Source organism: Poecilia mexicana, unplaced genomic scaffold, assembly GCF_051168715.1.
Source record: "Poecilia mexicana isolate PSO_F unplaced genomic scaffold, ASM5116871v1 scaffold_13, whole genome shotgun sequence".
Taxonomy (NCBI): domain Eukaryota; kingdom Metazoa; phylum Chordata; class Actinopteri; order Cyprinodontiformes; family Poeciliidae; genus Poecilia; species Poecilia mexicana.
The window spans coordinates 28,816,308-28,834,598 of record NW_028263382.1 but is presented as its reverse complement, the minus strand read 5'-3'; the positions used below and the strand labels follow the sequence as shown (position 1 = coordinate 28,834,598).

General features: G+C 39.5%; 2 protein-coding genes across 2 annotated transcripts; both read right to left on the bottom strand.

Moving 5' to 3' along the window:
- Positions 1-10: 10 nt before the first annotated feature.
- On the bottom strand, positions 11-10,125 carry LOC106910406 (uncharacterized). Its single transcript, XM_088012137.1, has 12 exons — positions 9,893-10,125; positions 9,521-9,809; positions 8,675-9,424; positions 8,358-8,585; positions 8,144-8,267; positions 7,080-7,983; positions 5,167-5,313; positions 4,800-5,079; positions 2,900-3,661; positions 2,484-2,711; positions 1,750-1,873; positions 11-1,615 (listed from the first exon to the last, which is right to left on the bottom strand). Exons 1-12 carry the CDS (start codon positions 10,111-10,113, stop codon positions 705-707), a joined length of 4,968 nt encoding a protein of 1,655 aa, XP_087868263.1. The 5' UTR covers positions 10,114-10,125; the 3' UTR covers positions 11-704.
- A 939-nt stretch (positions 10,126-11,064) lies between these two features.
- LOC106910408 (extracellular calcium-sensing receptor-like) lies at positions 11,065-14,817 on the bottom strand. Its single transcript, XM_088011390.1, has 6 exons — positions 14,009-14,817; positions 13,636-13,924; positions 12,808-13,557; positions 12,487-12,714; positions 12,275-12,398; positions 11,065-12,122 (listed from the first exon to the last, which is right to left on the bottom strand). The coding sequence occupies exons 1-6, from the start codon at positions 14,233-14,235 to the stop codon at positions 11,218-11,220; spliced, it is 2,523 nt and encodes an 840-aa protein (XP_087867516.1). The 5' UTR covers positions 14,236-14,817; the 3' UTR covers positions 11,065-11,217.
- Positions 14,818-18,291: the final 3,474 nt, after the last annotated feature.

Sequence of the window (18,291 nt, the reverse complement as noted above, 5' to 3'; positions counted from 1 at the left end):
ACTCAAATTTCAGAGCAACCTCGAAATTGCATAGAGAGTCTTTTTTTTTCTCTCTCTCTGGTTCAAAAACAATGAAAAAACACAGAAGCTCCAATTTAGAATGAGGACAAATTAGATTCGGGGATTTCAACAACATAACTAATGTTTATGCTAATCTTAACGTAATTCCTCAGCATTTTCTGGTGACTCGTGAAGACTAACATGTCACTGTTTCTCTTATTTCAGCTTATTTTATGTTAACAAAATGTTGTTTTCATTTTACATAAACTTTTATTTGTGCATTTATTGTTGAACAAAAACCCTTCTTCCTGCTCCCACCCAAAAAAATCCATGCCCCCCCCCACCTAAGTCCATCTGGAGCCTGGTCTGCTACCAATGAGCCACTGGGTGGATCATATTAGAAAACCAGTATGAAATTCATACAGGACTGAAGTTTCAAATTGATAACTGCCCCAAACTTGTGGGATAATAATTAGCTGAATTAATTATTTAGATAATTACATATGAGATTCTATACATTCTTTCTGTTAGATTATGCCACACCAATAAAATTAAAATATTTTATATGTATATGATGAGAGCCAATAAGTGTAATAGATGCAGTGCACTTAATAAGCTACAATGTTATAGTCAATTTAAGTTTTTAGTATTTAACTAAAGTTTACTAAATTAACCCTTTTGTTTGTAATACTTCAACTATTCTTTCATTGTGTTTTTGACTGATTTCGTCCCATCAAATGTTTTTTAGTATTCCTCTCAGGTTTCAGTAGTAAAATATAACATTTTGGTGCAAAAATACAAAAAAGCAAACCAAAGCTTGAGGCTAGAATTGCAAATATCTCCACAGCTACAGTAAACTTTCCAGGAGAGCTGACATAAGCTGGGATGAATGTGAGCCAGACGGCACTAAATATCAGCATGCTGAAGGTTATGAATTTGGCTTCATTAAAGTTATCAGGTAACTTTCGGCCTAAAAAAGCAAACATAAAGCACAGCAGGGCCAGAAATCCTATATATGCCATCACAAGCCAAAACGCCACAGGTGAACCAAGGAAACACTCTAGAATAATCTTTTCACTGGCGTAAACTGTATTCTTGTGTGGAAACGGCGGAGCGAAAGCTAACCATACCACACAAATACACACTTGGATTAAAGTACATCCAATGACGCTCGTTCTCTGAAGCGGAGCTGAACACTGAGGAAACGTGTTTGCTGGTCTTTTAGTTTTGAAGGCCATCACCACGGTGATCGTTTTAGCAAGAATACACGAGATGCACAGAGCAAAGGCTACGCCAAAAGCCGTGTGACGCAGCATGCAGGACCACTCAGTGGGCCGGCCGATGAAGGCCAGAGAGCAGAGGAAACACAGAGTCAGGGAGAAGAGCAGCAGGAAGCTCAGCTCTGAATTACTGGCTTTGACGAGCGGCGTGTGCCGAAACCGGAAAAACACACACAAGACCACGAGCGTTAAACTGGCTCCGCACAGCGAGAAGGCAGTGAGGAGGGCCCCCATGGTCTCTCCATATGACAGGAACTCAATCACCTTTGGGACACATTTGCTGTGGTCGACATTCGACCAGTACTCCGACGGACACTGTGAGCACTCTGCAGAATCTGATCAGGAAAAATACGAAGAGAAAAAAACAGGTTGACTCTGTAAAATGCTTCATTTGTAAAAGAAGTAAAAGTTTTACACAGTGATCTCGCTAAATCAAAAGCTGAAAGTAGAAATACATTTCATCGCTCACTGTTGGTGTTGCTGATTTCTCCACCAGCGCAGGGAACACAGGAGAAGCAGCAGATGGGTTTGCCTTTGATTATCGCCTGACGGAAACCCGGCAGGCAGTTCTCACTGCAGACGGACAGAGGCCTCTGGAACAAAAGCAAAATTCAACCTGAAATAAACATAACTGACCTCAACTTACTTTAGTGTTTAACCAAACATGTTGATACCTCGAGGTTTGCACATTTAACAAAGGACGGGAACGTCTATATAAGTTGTAAATTTATTTTCTTAACAATAGCTAAACTAGTTAGACAATTTTAGAGATATTTTGTGTCTTATTTTGTGGAATTAAAAGTTTAACAATCATTACTTCAATTTGTAATCAGCAAACACCGGAGTTCCTAACTGTGATATTCTACAGAAAAAGATTTTTTACTATTTCAATTAGTAAATGGTGACACTGTAAATGCAAAGTTGCATTAAAAGTCCATTAAAAGTGTAAACTCTGCATCATTCGGTCAATATTGACCCTTTGAATGCAAAGTTCTATTAAAATTTGCACTAAATGCCCATTAAAAGTATCAACTCTGCAATAAAAGTGTCATTATTTACTGAATGACCCGTCATGGCAACAGTCACAAACACTCATGAAGACTCCTTCATGCTCATGACAGATGATATGTCAGTCCTATGCGCACCCCTTCAAATAAAGTGTTACCAAATAATCTTCAACAATAGTCAAAAATCGATTTCTACCTCCCAGGATTCTGCGGCCCATGTTATTTTCACGTTGCTCATGGTGAACTGGTTCCAGTTTGGTTGTGAAGCGTCATACTTCCCTACAGTAGTGAACACAACGTCTCCTGCTTGGTTTCTCTGCCAGTTCACGAGCTCATAGGTTGCTGCCGGATCCCCGTTTTCATCAAAATACACTCGCTCCCCAGACTGGAGTGTAAAGTTTACCTTCTGGAGATGTTCTGCAACCTGTCCACAGAGAAAAAAGACACAACAGCACACAAATTTACCAAAAAAAAAATTAAAATAACCTGATATTTCAACTAAAAACACAACTAAACTAAATACAACAAAACAAACGCAGCCATTCATTTTCAAAACTAAGCTTTCACCTGTCTTTGTTCTGAATGATCTTTTAAGATGCACGAGTGAGACACCGAGTCACCGCTTGGCCCACATTTTAGCAAACCATGAAGGGCGTGAGCAACAGCATACACGGCCTTGTACACGTTGTTGGATATCCTCAGCTCTGACACGTCTGTGAAAGCGTTGTCCGCGTCCTGAAGTCTCTCAAAGCCAGAACATAATTTTGTGCCAGGTGTGCCGGACCGGAAACTGCATCGAAACGTCGTTTCCCAGAATTCTCTCAGCAGGTCGCTCTGGGGTTCCTGACTTGGGTTCACCTTCAGGAGAAATTCTCGCAACCCTGTGATTTTTGCCTTTCTTATCGCAAAGCCCAGCGACCCGGTTAAAATCCCAGCGTACCTCTTCTCAGCCAAGTAATTTGCTGTGATCCAGGATTCACTGCCGACCCACTGCAACCCAGTTACGTTTTGCGTCAGAACTTCCTCGAGCAGAACGTCCATCTCACCCTGGGCCAGGAACGCAACCAAAACAGCCGCTGTGCCCCTGCGGATCACTCTGACGACCCTCTCCACGTTCTCTCTGGAGCCAGTCCTGGAGATGGACTCAGAGTACTCGACGCAAATCCCCTCCTGACTCGCGGCTTCAATAAAAGTCGCCATCCCGTTGTTACCGTAGTCGTTATCGCTTCTGACTGCCCCGACCCACGTCCAGCCAAAGTGCCTCACCAGTTTGGCCAGCGCTCTGCTCTGATAGTAGTCACTGGGAATGGTTCTGAAAAAGGCGGGATACTCCTTTCTGTTACTGAGGCAAGCGCATGTTGCAAAGTGGCTGATCTATTGGAAACAAAACAATCAATCAATCAATAAATAAATCAATCAAATTTTATTTGTATAGCACATTTCTGCAGCAAGACATTTCAAAGTGCTTTACATGATTAAAATGCAAACAGTATGTGACATTGAATAAACAGTGAGAAAAAGAGATTTTGAAAAAGATTAAAAAAGATAAAAACATTAAAACCCGCACCCCTTTTAGGACTTCAGTTAAACGTCGTTTAACTGGGACTCAAACCCTCTGGGACTTTAGTCAAAAACACCATTTGACAAGGACTCCTACCCTTAGGTTTTTAGTTGAAACGCCGTCAAGTGGGACTCTAAACCCTGTAGAACTTTAGTTAAACGTCGTTTAACTGGGATGTTTTCCGGGGGGCTTTACATCAATAAAATGTAGACAGTGAGAAAGAGAAATAAAAAGAAATTAATAATAGATATAGAGTAAAGATAAAAACATTAAAAACATCGAAGACATCAAAACCCCCACTCTAACCCTAATTTAGCGAGCGATAAGCAACTTTAAACAGGTGTGTTTTAAGTTGAGATTTTAAGGTACCCAGTGTTTCAGCTGTTTTACAGTTTTCTGGAAGTTTGTTCCAAATTTGTGGTGCATAGAAACTCAATGCTGCTTCTCCTCGTTTGGTTCTGGTTCTGGGGATGCAGAGCAGACCAGAACCAGAAGATCTGAGGGGTCTAGACGGTTGGTACAGCAATAACAGATCTTTAATGTATTGTGGTGCTAAACCGTTCAGTGATTTATAAACTAACAGCAGTATTTTAAAGTCTATTCTTTGAGCTATAGGGAGCCAGTGAAGGGACTTTAAAACTGGTGTTATGTGCTCTATGTTCCTGGTTTTAGTGAGAACCCGAGCAGCAGCGTTCTGGATCAGCTGCAGCTGTTTGATTGATTTATTAGTCAGACCTGTGAAGACGCTGTTGCAGTAAAACAGAGAAAAATCAGAAACCATAAGAAATTAAAGCAATATATTTTGTATTAGGTTTAGCTGGCATGATAAAAAGCTCTGAAACTTCTAACTTAAATCTTATTTTCTTCACAACAAGCAACCATAACTTTACTGAAACTGCATCTCCGTTGCAGCTATTTCAGGATTTTTATTTTCACGATACACTTACTTACCATAGGTGTTTGGAAAACCCCGGAAATCTGTTGCATTGCAATTGTCGAGGAGGATTCAGAGGCTCCGATGATGGCATGAACAGAAGAACAGTTTTTCCTCCAGGTGTTTTCCTCTCCGTTCATCAGACCCATTACTGCCCGTGTTGAAGGCAGCGTTGAACCGCAACTATCAAATATCCTGTATCCAACAGAAACATCGGGAAGCAGGTCGCTGCTGTTGTTAATTTCTTCAATGGCAAATATCATTGTTTGCACAAAACGAAATTCTCTCAGATTGATCCTGGGGGAAAAAAGGAGTGGGGTGGGGGAGAAAGTGTTTTACATTCATGGACATGAAATAAAATTTCAGAATAACAGCCTGCTTTACCTGGAGCATTTGAAAGGTTCTGGTGTTTTGTATCCTGAGAGAGAGGACATTGAGATTTGACTATAGATGGAAAAAGCCCCACCAATAATGATATCCCCTTCCTTTGATAAGAGAGAAACCTCTGGGCTTCCGTACATCTCACAGATACTGTCGTTCTCCGCCTTAAAGAATCGCAGGATGACAATCAACAGTGATATTACGCAAATCCAGTCACCCATCTTTCAGAAAGAGATCTGGAGTCAGTCCTGGCGACTTCTTCTATTAGTGTCAAGGTGATTTATTTCTGTAAGAGGACGGGCTTTGTACTTATATGATGATGATGATGATGATGATGGTCCTCATCAAATCAGAGAAATGTCATGATTCATTTACATTTGATTTGACATGAAATATTTGCAAGGTGCCAAATCAAGAATAGACAAGAATAGCATTACTTGTTATAGAGACTTTTTTTGTATCACAATTTATTTAGCAATTTTTCCATAACAACCTGTTGTGATTCAATCGTGTCTCTTAGAGTCATAGTAAAAAGATATTTTCAAAAGCAGCCTTTCTTTAAGACATATGAATATGTTAAAACATATTTAAGGAGGTTTTTTTGTCTGTACTTACTGTTGTTGAGCTTTTCTACTTTGCCTTAATGTTGCGATCTCACATTGTTGCGATCTCACAATGTTGCGATCTCACAATGTTGCGATCTCACATCGTAACATTAACAGTTTTAGTCAATTTCATTGAGTACCGGTGTGTTGTGAAATCATGAACTTTACGAGGCCATAACTCAAATCTTTCATTTTAGAAAATACAATTCAAGTTAAGCAGTAAGTGTTAAGACCTTTCATCGTTTCATAGACAATCTCACTTGTTTTAATTTTTAAATTCAATAAGTTCAGCTCTTCAACCTAACAGAGAAAATCATGTGGGATTATATTTGGCAATTTTCATATAACTTAGATAATTATTACATTATTCATATTCCTGGAATATTTAAATGTTAAATTATTTTCATTCAACCGAGAAAGCTGTTTAAATGTTAACAGGACATGCAACCCTCCACCATCTCCACCTCCCCAAATATAACAAAAGGATGCCAAAGGAGTCTTTGTTTAAAAAAAGTTTTAATCGTTTTCATCCACATTTTAACGGACAAAAATTATTGACACTTTTTCTGATGACCGAAAAATCCTTTATAATTGTTGACCAGCTTTTTAAGATGTTCCACTGATATAATAAAGATTTATTTATTAAAAACTTCGTTTTTTTTGTAAAACGAAGTTTCAAGGCATTCTTTACAGATTATTCCCTCAAGAGATTCTCCATCAGATTCATGTCAGGACTTTGTTTAGGCCACTCCAAGACACTACTATTACTTCCAGTCAGAAGATTTTTTTTTTTTTTTTTTGTAAAATGAAAACATTACTTTGGCCTAATTTTGCAAGGTCTGTGGATTCTTTCTGACTTGGTGTATCTACATTCCTCTTTTTGTAATTCTCTGTGGCTGTGAGAATGTCAGGGTTATTCAGCAAAAGCAGATAGTTAGCCATCATCACTCCATGCGTGTTATTTTCTATTTGACACTGGTTTTGTACAGTATTCAGATCTATTTAAGCTTTAAGGTTTATACTAAAAATATATATAACTGTTTACAGTTTAATGATAAATATTTACAAAACAGAAAGAGATATATCATTATGATGGATGCCCTTCAACTACAACCAACTGTGAAATAAAACAAAATAATAAAATATTTTGTACATGAGAAAATATTTTTGTAGCATTACAGTACATTTCACATTACAAAAAAAGAGATCTATTTGTCTTTTTTATATATATAGACATGCAGTTCCTATAACATAAAGAAACTGCAAAATTTGTAAAAGTAAAGGAAAGATTATGTATCATATGAAACTAACTAGTGTTGTGTTTTTCCCAGCAGGTGTTTCTTTGTGTTCAGCTCAGGCCTCACGACTAGAATAAAGCATTTCGGTGCAAATATACAAAACAGTATCCCATAACTTGATGCTAGAATAGCAAATATCTCCACAGCTACGGTGAGATTTCCAGGAGAGCTGACATAAGCTGGGATGAAGGTGATCCAGACGGCACAGAAAATTAACATACTGAAGGTGATGTGTTTGGCCTCATTGAAGGTATCTGGCAACTTTCTGGCTAAGAAAGCAAGGACAAAACACAGCAAGGCAAGGAATCCAACGTATCCCAACACAGCCCAAAAGCCAACAGGTGAACCCAGAGCGCACTCGAGGATTATCTTCTCCATATAGTACTGGAGGTTTTTTAAAGGAAAGGGGGGATTTATTGTTAACCACAGGATGCAAATTATGACCTGTATAAAAGTGAAAAACAAAACAGTGAGTCTCTGCTGTGCAGGCCCAAACCATTTCATCACGTTGCTGCCTGGAAGTGTAGCTTTAAAGGCCATCAGGACCACGATTGTTTTCCCAAGAATACAAGAGATGCAGAGGACGAAGGTGATGCCAAACGCTGTGTGCCGCAGCATGCAGGACCACTCGGTGGGCTGGCCGATAAAGGTTAAAGAACACAAGAAACACAGAGACAAGGAGAACAGCAACAGGAAGCTGAGCTCAGAGTTGTTTGCCTTCACCAGTGGAGTGTCCTTATTGACTAAAAACAGTGTGGCTACTATTAAAGTTAGCACAACGCCGAACAAGGTGAAAAATATCAGTATTTTGCCCATAACTTCAGTAAAAGAGAGAAACTCAATTTCCTTTGGTAAACATGCATCTCTGTTCTGACTGGACCAATATGCTTCGGGGCACTTTTTGCAGTCAATAGAATCTGTAATAAAAATAATGTTTTTCTTTTTAGTATTGCAGTTCAATAAGTCGCACTCTTACAATATTTACCAATGACTGTATCATCGCTAGTTTCAACATAATACACACACTGTGGCAGGCAAATTGTGTGCACATATTACTGTAATTTATGTCTGTGTTACCTGTTGTGTTGCTAAATTCTCCAACCGGACACGGCACACAGTCAAAGCAGCACACGGGTTTTCCTTTTTGAAGGACTTTATGGGTTCCTGGACGACAGCTTTCACTGCAGACTGACACAGGTAGCTGGAATAATAAACATGATGAGAAAAAAGGGCTTTGTTAAATATTTTTTTAAAAGTGTGATCAGATTTTATTGTCAAGAAAAATCTTTACCTCTTTTGTCCCCCCTGGCCACATTATAGCATCTGTGTTAAGAACAAACCTCTTGCCAGAAGGTAGCGAGGCGTCATAGTAGCCAACGGGTCTAAACTGAACCGATCCATCCGTTCCACGTTGCCAGTTCACCACCTCATACCTGGCAACAGCAGCTCCAGTTTGATCAAACCACACTCTGTCCCCGTTCTTAACGGTGAAGTTCACGTTCTTTAGAGCCTCCACTACCTAAAGAGCAATCGACACTGCTTATTTTAACATTGTTAGTTTTACAACTATAGTCCAAACAGTACAAGAGTAATGATTTATTTTTATACCTCCCATGGCTTGATTTCCACAGCTTTTTTACATGCTTGACCCTCTGAACACTTCAAGATGCTGTGCAGAGAATGTGATATGGCGTAGACGGCTTTATAGATATTGGTGGAGTACCTTAGTTCTTCCACATCATCGTCATTATTACTGAGCTCCGCTAAATCCTGATTGGCTTTGCAAGGTTTTTGACTCTTCTCCGTGTTTGTCCCATTGCACAGGAATTCTGTTTCCCAGAAACCTCTAACCAGAAAATCCTCCAGGCCACTGATATTGGCCTTTTGCACTGCAAAGCCCAGAGCACCTCCCAGCACACTGAAGCTAGTGGGAGTCACAAGGCTGTCCGCGGTGATCCAGGCCTCCACGCCGATGAACTGCAGTCCCGTGATGTTGTGGAGACTCAGCTGCTCTAGCAGGTTATTCATTTCCACATGGGCGAGAAAGCCAACAATCACACGAGCGGTGCTCTGTTTTATCACCTCTACCACCTTCAGGAGTTTCTCCGGCTCTGCTCTGTCGAATTTCTCCGTGTACTCCACACAAACTCCTTCCTCTTGGGCCGCAGAAAGGAAGATGGCCATCCCATTGTTGCCGTAGTCGCTGTCGCTGTTGACTGCTCCGACCCAGGTCCAGCCAAAGTGTTTGACCAGCTGCGCAAGGGCACGGCTTTGATAGAGATCACTTGCAATGGTTCGAAAAAAAGAGGGATAGTTCTTCCTACTGCTCAAACACTCACATGTGGCAGAATGACTTATCTGTAGACAGAAAAGCAGAAAGCTGCACGAAAGAGAACAAAAAGGGCAGGCTCTGCACATTATGAAGACATAAAAACTGATTCGGTTCACTCTTACCACTGGAATTTGAAACGGTCCAGTTGTGCGAGAAAGGACAATGGTAGAAGAAGATTCAGACTCTCCAATAATAGCATGAACTGCTGACTGACCAGAGCAGCCGTTTCCCAAAGTCAGCTCATGGCCGTTCATCAGAGCCATCGCTGCACGCATTGAGGATAATGTCGAAGCACAGTTGTCATAAATTCTGTATCCAATAGATATATTTGGAAGAATATTCTCATTTTTGTTAATTTCTTGAATAGCAAATATCATTGTCTGAGCAAAGCGAAACTCCCTTAGGTTAATACTGAGAATAGAAAAGCACAATGCAAAACTCTGTTCACAAAATCAACAAGTTGATGCAACATTTTGTGCAAAGTTCAGAATTACCCGGTGCACGCAAGTATTGTTGGTTTCTCTGTAAAGGAAAGTGAAGGTTGTGTGATTTTGCTGTGGATGGAAAAAACGCCTCCAATCGTCACATCTCCGTCTTGAGACAGAAGAGGAAATTCTGGACTTCCCCGTATCTGGCAGAGAGAATCAGGCTCCCAGACTGCGCTGTATGCAGACAGGAGGCTGGTAAAAATAAGGACTCCAAGTACTGAGGACATGTTTATCTTGGTTTTTCCTAAGAGTCTCTCAAGTCAATATGTTTGCTCATTAATGTAGCTGATGACAAGACTCTATCTTTTTTATCACCCAATCAGAAAAATGTGGGACGGCCGTGACTGGAGCTCGTCATTGTGTTATCGTCTGAGAATATTGTGCTTTGATAGATAATGCATAGAAATGTGGTCGTTTCTAAAATAGGCTATTGTATAAGATGGAGTTTAATTAAATGGATGCAACAGAAGCAATGTTTTAGTTTTTAACCTAATTGTTTTAATGTATACTTTCTTATATGTTAGGGCTCACACAGAAAGTGTTAAAAATCAACTTTAGTGAATGACTCAGATCCATCTGAATCCATAAAACGAACCAGATGTGGTGCTTCATTCTTCAAAGTGCCGATGCGGTGATGCTTCGGGGACAAAAGCTCTGCAGGCCAGACTCAAGTTGAACAGTTAAGGTTTTATTACAAACTTCAGCCAAAGTCAGCGCCACCGAGTCACGAGGAAACCATGTTCCAATCACAGAAGATTACATGCTGTTTTGTAGGGCAATGGATAACATGTCACAACACCACATCTGGTTTTCTCCCCCCCATCATATGCATCAGACAGAGTTACTATTACATCCATGCTTTCCACCTCTGCCTATCTTTTCATGTGCTGGAGTCCATTTGTTCAGACTCAGTGCCTCCTGTCTTTGCCCGGAATATCTCCCGAGCACACCCCAAAGTCCTATTGTGTGGTCAGACACTACGCAGCTTGACCACGTCTAGAGGGCAAAGCATTATGGACTCTTTAAAAGATCATTCTCTTCCACTAAACCTAAAATGGATCATCATTGGCTGTTTTTCCTGGGATAATAACCATAAAACCTGATTTCAAATTATCACAGAAATGTATTGAGACATTATGTTGGCTTCAGTGTAGCTTAAGGTTTTTATTTATTTTCACACATAGTTGTGTCTTTATGGTGCATTTTTACATAAGAAATTGGTCATATTGATTAATTATATTTGAATAAACATACAAGTCCTAAAACGTAAATAATAAGTGTTTAGAAAAAAAAAAAAAGTAAAGCAAAGATTGTGTTTTATACAAAACTAACTAGTGTTGTGATTTTCCCAGCAGGTGTTTCTTTGTGTTCAGCTCAGGCCTCACGACTAGAATAAAGCATTTCGGTGCAAATATACAAAACAGTATCCCATAACTTGATGCTAGAATAGCAAATATCTCCACAGCTACGGTGAGATTTCCAGGAGAGCTGACATAAGCTGGGATGAAGGTGATCCAGACGGCACAGAAAATTAACATACTGAAGGTGATGTGTTTGGCCTCATTGAAGGTATCTGGCAACTTTCTGGCTAAGAAAGCAAGGACAAAACACAGCAAGGCAAGGAATCCAACGTATCCCAACACAGCCCAAAAGCCAACAGGTGAACCCAGAGCGCACTCGAGGATTATCTTCTCCTTATAATAATGCATATTTTTGTAAGGAAAGGGCGATTTTATTGTTAACCACAGGATGCAAATTATGACCTGTATAAAAGTGAAAAACAAAACAGTGAGTCTCTGCTGTGCAGGCCCAAACCATTTCATCACGTTGCTGCCTGGAAGTGTAGCTTTAAAGGCCATCAGGACCACGATTGTTTTCCCAAGAATACAAGAGATGCAGAGGACGAAGGTGATGCCAAACGCTGTGTGCCGCAGCATGCAGGACCACTCGGTGGGCTGGCCGATAAAGGTTAAAGAACACAAGAAACACAGAGACAAGGAGAACAGCAACAGGAAGCTGAGCTCAGAGTTGTTTGCCTTCACCAGTGGAGTGTCCTTATTGACTAAAAACAGTGTGGCTACTATTAAAGTTAGCAGCAAACCAAACATAGTAAAAACCACCAGTATTTTGCCCATAACCTCGGTGAAAGAAAGAAACTCAATGTTTTTGGGTAAACATGCATCTCTGTTCTGATTGGACCAATATGCTTCGGGGCACTTTTTGCAGTCGTTAGAATCTGCAACAAAAAGTGATATTATCATTCTATTTACATCAGATACATTCTAATAACATTAATAACTGACTGTATAGCAGCTAATCTGAACATGATGCACACGCTTAAGCAGGTAAAGTGTGCACGAATGCTGGTGTGAATTAGGACTGTGTTACCTGTCGTGTTGCTAAATTCTCCAACTGGACACGGCACACAGTCAAAGCAGCACGCATGCTTTCCTTTTTGAAGGACTTTATGGGTTCCTGGACCACAGCTTTTACTGCAGACTGACACAGGTAGCTTTCAACAAACAAACAAACAAAGAATGTTACTCATGATTAAAGTTTGTTCAGATTCTCTAAGCAATATTGTATTGTCAGATTTTTACCTCTTTACCTCCTCCAGACCATATAATGGCCTCTGTGTTAAGAGAAAACCCTTTGTCAGAGGGCAGGGAGGCGTCATAGTAACCAACGGGTTTAAACAGAACGGATCCATCTGATCCACGCTGCCAGTTCACCAACTCATATCTGTTGACAGCTGCTCCAGTTTCATCAAACCACACTCTTTCTCCACTCTTAATGGTGAAGTTCACCTGCTTTAGTGCCTCCACCACCTAAAATGCAGTAGACATCACTTTTTGTCAGAATTACTTCATATATAAAGACACTCATTCCAGTCTCCAGTATTTTTATTTCATTTTCCTTACCTCCCATGGCTTGATCTCCAGAGCCTTATTACACCCTTTTTTGTCTGAACACTTCAATATGCTGTGGAGAGAATGAGCCACTGCATAGATGGCTTTGTAAATGTTAGTTGGGTATCTCAACTTCTCCAAGCCATCGTCATGACCTTTAAGCTGAAACAGATCTGGATTCTCTTTGCAGGTTCTTAAAACACTTTCTCTGTTTGTCCCGTTGCACAGGAATTCTGTTTCCCAGAAACCTCTAACCAGAAAATCCTCCAGGCCACTGATATTGGCCTTTTGCACTGCAAAGCCCAGAGCACCTCCCAGCACACTGAAGCTAGTGGGAGTCACAAGGCTGTCCGCGGTGATCCAGGCCTCCACGCCGATGAACTGCCGTCCCGTGATGTTGTGGAGACTCAGCTGCTCTAGCAGGTTATTCATTTCCACATGGGAAAGAAAGCCAACAATCACTCGAGCGGTGCTCTTCTTTATCACCTCTATCACTTTCAGGAGTTTCTCCGGCTCTGCTCTGTCGAATTTCTCCGTGTACTCCACACAAACTCCTTCCTCTTGGGCCGCAGAAAGGAAGATGGCCATCCCATTGTTGCCGTAGTCGTTGTCGCTGTTGACTGCTCCGACCCAGGTCCAGCCAAAGTGTTTGACCAGCTGCGCAAGGGCACGGCTTTGATAGAGATCACTGACAATAGTTCGAAAGAAAGCGGGATACTCCTTTCTACTGCTCAAACACTCGCAGGTGGCAGAATGACTTATCTGTAGACAGATGAACAGAACAGAAAACTGCACAATAAAGAACAAAAAGACATAAAAACTGATTCGGTTCACTCTTACCACTGGAATTTGAAACGGTCCAGTTGTGCGAGAAAGGACAATGGTAGAAGAAGATTCAGACTCTCCAATAATAGCATGAACTGCTGACTGACCAGAGCAGCCGTTTCCCAAAGTCAGCTCATGGCCGTTCATCAGAGCCATCGCTGCACGCATTGAGGATAATGTCGAAGCACAGTTGTCATAAATCCGATATCCGATAGAAATATTGGGAAGGAGATCCTTTTTATTGTTTATTTCCTCAATTGCAAATATCATTGTCTGGGCAAATCGAAACTCCCTTAGGTTAATACTGAAAGAAGAATAGCATAGTAAAATATTATGTTTTCTTCCGACAAGAAGATCATGTAACACATTGCTTAGAGCTCAAAATCACCTGCTACACTTATAAGCTGTTGGTCTCTCTGTAAAGAAAAATGGAGGCTGCGTGATTTTGCTGTGGATGGAAAAGGCACCTCCGATCATCACGTCTCCTTCTTTAGAAAGCACAGGAAACTCTGGACTTCCCCGTATCTGGCAGAGAGAAGCTGGTTCCCCCACTGTGACACATGCTTCTATTAGCCCGACCAGAATAAGCACTGTTGTACCTGATAACATTTTCATGTGGCTGGATACAGCGAGAGCAGAGCCACCCAGATCCAGGTTTTGTTCATGAATATAACCCACACTAGGGTGTCCTACCTTGATATTGACCAATCAGACATGTGGGACGGCCCTGGTTGGATCTAACCTTTTCTTAAAAAACACACACACAAAAAAAACCTATTGTACCTTTAGGGATAACACATTCAAGATTTAGTTATTTATACAAAAAACAAACAAACAAAAAAACGTATGACAAGTTAAAAAATGCATTGTCTTTAACTGACAGAAACCTAAACGGACAAACTTCACATTTACATTAATAATTCAGTCATGATTATCATCAAATTCTCATTTTATTCCATGACAGGTTTGTCAATAATCATACTGAAGAAATTTAAAGACAAATGTCAAGTGAAGAATCCTGGTCCAGGTTCTGCCTGTGCATGAGTGGGTCCTCTCCGGGTACTCCAGCTTCCTCCCACAGTCCAAAATCACAACTGTCTGGTTGACTGATCTCTCTAAATTCTCATTAAGTGTGTGTGTGCGTGAGTGCGTGTGTGTGTGTGTGTGCATGCTTCATTGTTTGCCCTGTCTGTCTCTGTTGCCCTGCGATGGACTGCCAACCTATCCAGGGTGAACCTCGCCTCTTGCCCATTGACCACTGGAGATAGGCACCAGGATCTAGGGATAAGAGTGTTGGGCAATGGATGGATGGATTGATGAATATTTTTCTTCCTCAGACCCAATTTGTTTCCAGGATCATTCGACGTGAGCTGGTTAAAACATACAAAAGATTATATCAGAACTTGGATCTTTTGATTTCTCTGGCTGGAAGAACACCTAAAACTCCTCTAGTTGTCTAGTAAGAGAGCCAATAGCTTGTTCCCAGATGTCATAAAAAAACGTCCTCTGGAGTAGGTAAATATTTTAGATTTTAACAATTTCACACAGATGATTTTTCACATTAAAACACAATTATAAAAGAAAGGTTTAATTTTATCCAGCTCTGGAAAAAATTAGGAGACCACTTAAAATGATCAGTTTCTCTGATTTTACTTTTTATAAGTGTAAGGTTTTTAGTAAAGTGAACTTTGCTCTTTTATTCTATGAACTACTGACAACATGTCTCCAAAATTCCAACCAAACATTTGGTAATTATTTACAGAAAATGAGAAATGGTCACAATAACGAAAAAGATGCAGCACTTTCAGACCTCAAATAATGCAAATAAAAAAAAAGAGTTCATATTCATTTAGAAACAACAATACTAAAGTTTTAACTCATGAATAATCATGAGGGTTTCAATGGGGTTAAGTGCAGTGGTCTTTCTTCCAGAGCTATATATTTTTTTCAGCGACTTTTTCTTTGGAGTTCAAAGGTTACAAAAAAGTTTGTCAATAACAATTGTATTTTTTCACTTGGCAGTTATTGTTAATAGCTTTTCATGGGTGCTATCCTTTTGAATAAAAATGTAGATAAATCTTATTTTAAATTCTACTAAAGCGTATTCCTATGCTCATCCACTTGCATTTACAATCATTTAAGTTGGTTTCTTTATATTATATTTCGTAGATTTCCAACAGATATATCCGATTAATGCAGTTCACATGTAGCAGATAAACATCTTCTTGTACTTGGGCCCAATAGTTTTCTAATATGGAAATCTGTCTATGTAAAACGTTTATTTCCTACTATTTTACCCAACATGTCACTTCAATTTGAAATCTGGACAGTGACAAGGGACTTAAAGTTGCACATCTGTCAACTGATCAAAATAAAAAAAGTTAAACACAACTGCTACAGTAAAGCAGTGAGCCATGTGATATTTAATTTGATGTTTTTCTCTTTTACCGGCCTGAGGGACGTTTAGAGGTCATCCTATGTGCCTTTCAGTCCCTTCATTAATTAAAAAGGACATTGTTGTTTGAATATTTTATATTTATGAAACACCTTAGACCCGCTTGGTTAGGTCTTTTGGGAACAGATTTAGAAAAACATAAACAGTACATGTGCCTTGGGCATGGTTGTGACTTACATGCACTTTCCAATAACAAGCCTACAAACCCTCTGTAGAGTTCACGGTTCCATCCCAACAACATAATCTTCTAATAGTTTGACTTGGAAACTTTCCTTCAGAGTGGTTGCATCATAGTTTAATAATGACGACTAGAGACACTTTGTCTGTGCACAGCTGTCTTTCACTACAAAGTTGCTTTGTGATCTTGGTCAACTTGCAAAAGTTACATAATGTAAATACGTTTTTATTTATATAAACGTATTTATTATATTTATAGGGATAATTGACTTTTAAATTGTATGACGTCATTCAACCTTTGGGGTTTGAAAAAAATGTCCTTTTTATGTAGCTTCTGTAAATATCTGTTTTCAATTGAATGTTATTGAGTTGTTGAAATTATGTTGAAAGTTTAAATCAGGATTAAAAGGCCAAAAGGTGCAATTGGAAAGCCAGTCAGTTTACATATTGTATCTATGGCCTGTTGTGTTCATTTCAATGTGTAACAGCAGTTCTTCTTGATGTGGGCCAATCAAGATCCTAGCTACCAAATTAAGATGGTAAAGAAGAAAAGCCAGGCGAATTCATCCATCCCTTCCTCCGAATGTGAAACTTTCTCACCATAATTTGAGTTCAGATTTCGCATAATTATTATTCTCTAGAGATAAACTAGAGTCAGAGACAACAGATGCCTCAACTTATTTGTTTAAGTACTAGCTTTCACTCTTTGGATCGTGATCTAACCTCCTGTGTCTTCATTTGCTTACTTGTAACTGGACAAACCAATATCAGTAAACCAAAAAAAAAATAAAATAAATAAATAAATAAATAAATCTGGGCTTCACACAAATGTTCATAGAGACACAAGAACAATGGTCCCCAAAATGAGCAAACCCTGGTCCTACATTTTTAGGTGTCTTACTGCTACACATCTGACTAAAATAGCTGGATTAATAGGCTTCAAACTGTTATCTAGTTTATGAATAGAAATTTCTACAAGGTACCCACACTGCAGTTATGGAAATGATTTAAAAGGGACGGTGGCCTCCTCAATGCTTTAATAACTGGGTGTTGTTGTGCAGCCAGATGAGACATGTTTATTAGTTGACTTTGAAAACAATTTTTAAACTTCTTTAAATGTACATGAAGTGTCCAGCTTTAAATACCTTCATATCCTTACAATAATTAAAATAGCTTACACTTTGTTTTACTTTGATAGATTCACCTGGAAGAGAAATACCATTACATGTTGATGTCATAAGGTCTTAGTAAACCTTTACTGAACAAGCATGTAGCTGTAAGGTAAGGTAATTTTATTTATATAGCACATTTTCAGCAACAAGGCAATTCAAAGTGCTTTACATGAGTTAAAGCACTTTGTAGAGGGAAGCTGGGCTACCCTTATCCAGTCCTGTAGAATGTAGAAATTGGGTCAACAATTGTTTACAATTCCCACATCCCAGATCAGGCCAATATGGATTTAGATAATGAGTTGAAAGACACACTGTTTCAAACCACGCTATGTTTAATAACGGTGACACAGAAATATATCATATACAATGCTGCCACCTGCTGATCTTATTGTGCTATTGCTGAAAAGTGTTTGCAATTCAACTGAAAAAGTAAGGCAGATAGATGAATACAATAAGACAGCACATGTCATCTCCCAAAAAAAGTTATGTGGTTAGACAGAGCATAAAAATCTAAATATATTTATTTATTGGTTGATAGTCATCCTTGAAATTAAATTCAAGAAACTGATGAAATAGTTCAAAATAGAAGGTTTTCCCTGTGTACCTTGCCCATGGGACACATCAAGATGTGGGAGGAGGAAGCTGGAATCGAACCTACAACCTTCCGATCACAAGACTACAATGGTGGACCATTGTGCTAACATAAAACTCCAGATTTTATGCTGTTGTGTTGAACGAGTAATGCATTCAAATCAGGTGAACATAGATCTAACAAGGGTTAGCTACTATGTTACAAAACAGAAGACCCTGATCAGCAGCCATCAACATATTGTGACAATTCTGACTGTGTGATAATTTACTCAAACT

Bases quoted from the DNA above. Each gene is read 5' to 3' on its own strand.
- LOC106910406 (XM_088012137.1), bottom strand. From the start codon at position 10,113: ATGTCCTCAGTACTTGGAGTCCTTATTTTTACCAGCCTCCTGTCTGCA. The intron at 9,810-9,892 runs GTAATTCTGAAC...TTCTATTCTCAG, and splicing joins ACAATACTTGCGTGCACCGG to TATTAACCTAAGGGAGTTTC. The intron at 5,080-5,166 runs GTAAAGCAGGCT...TTTTTCCCCCAG, and splicing joins GAACCTTTCAAATGCTCCAG to GATCAATCTGAGAGAATTTC.
- LOC106910408 (XM_088011390.1), bottom strand. From the start codon at position 14,235: ATGAAAATGTTATCAGGTACAACAGTGCTTATTCTGGTCGGGCTAATA. The intron at 12,399-12,486 runs GTAAAAATCTGA...GTTTGTTGAAAG, and splicing joins GGTCTGGAGGAGGTAAAGAG to CTACCTGTGTCAGTCTGCAG. The intron at 12,123-12,274 runs GTAACACAGTCC...TTTTTGTTGCAG, and splicing joins AGAATTTAGCAACACGACAG to ATTCTAACGACTGCAAAAAG.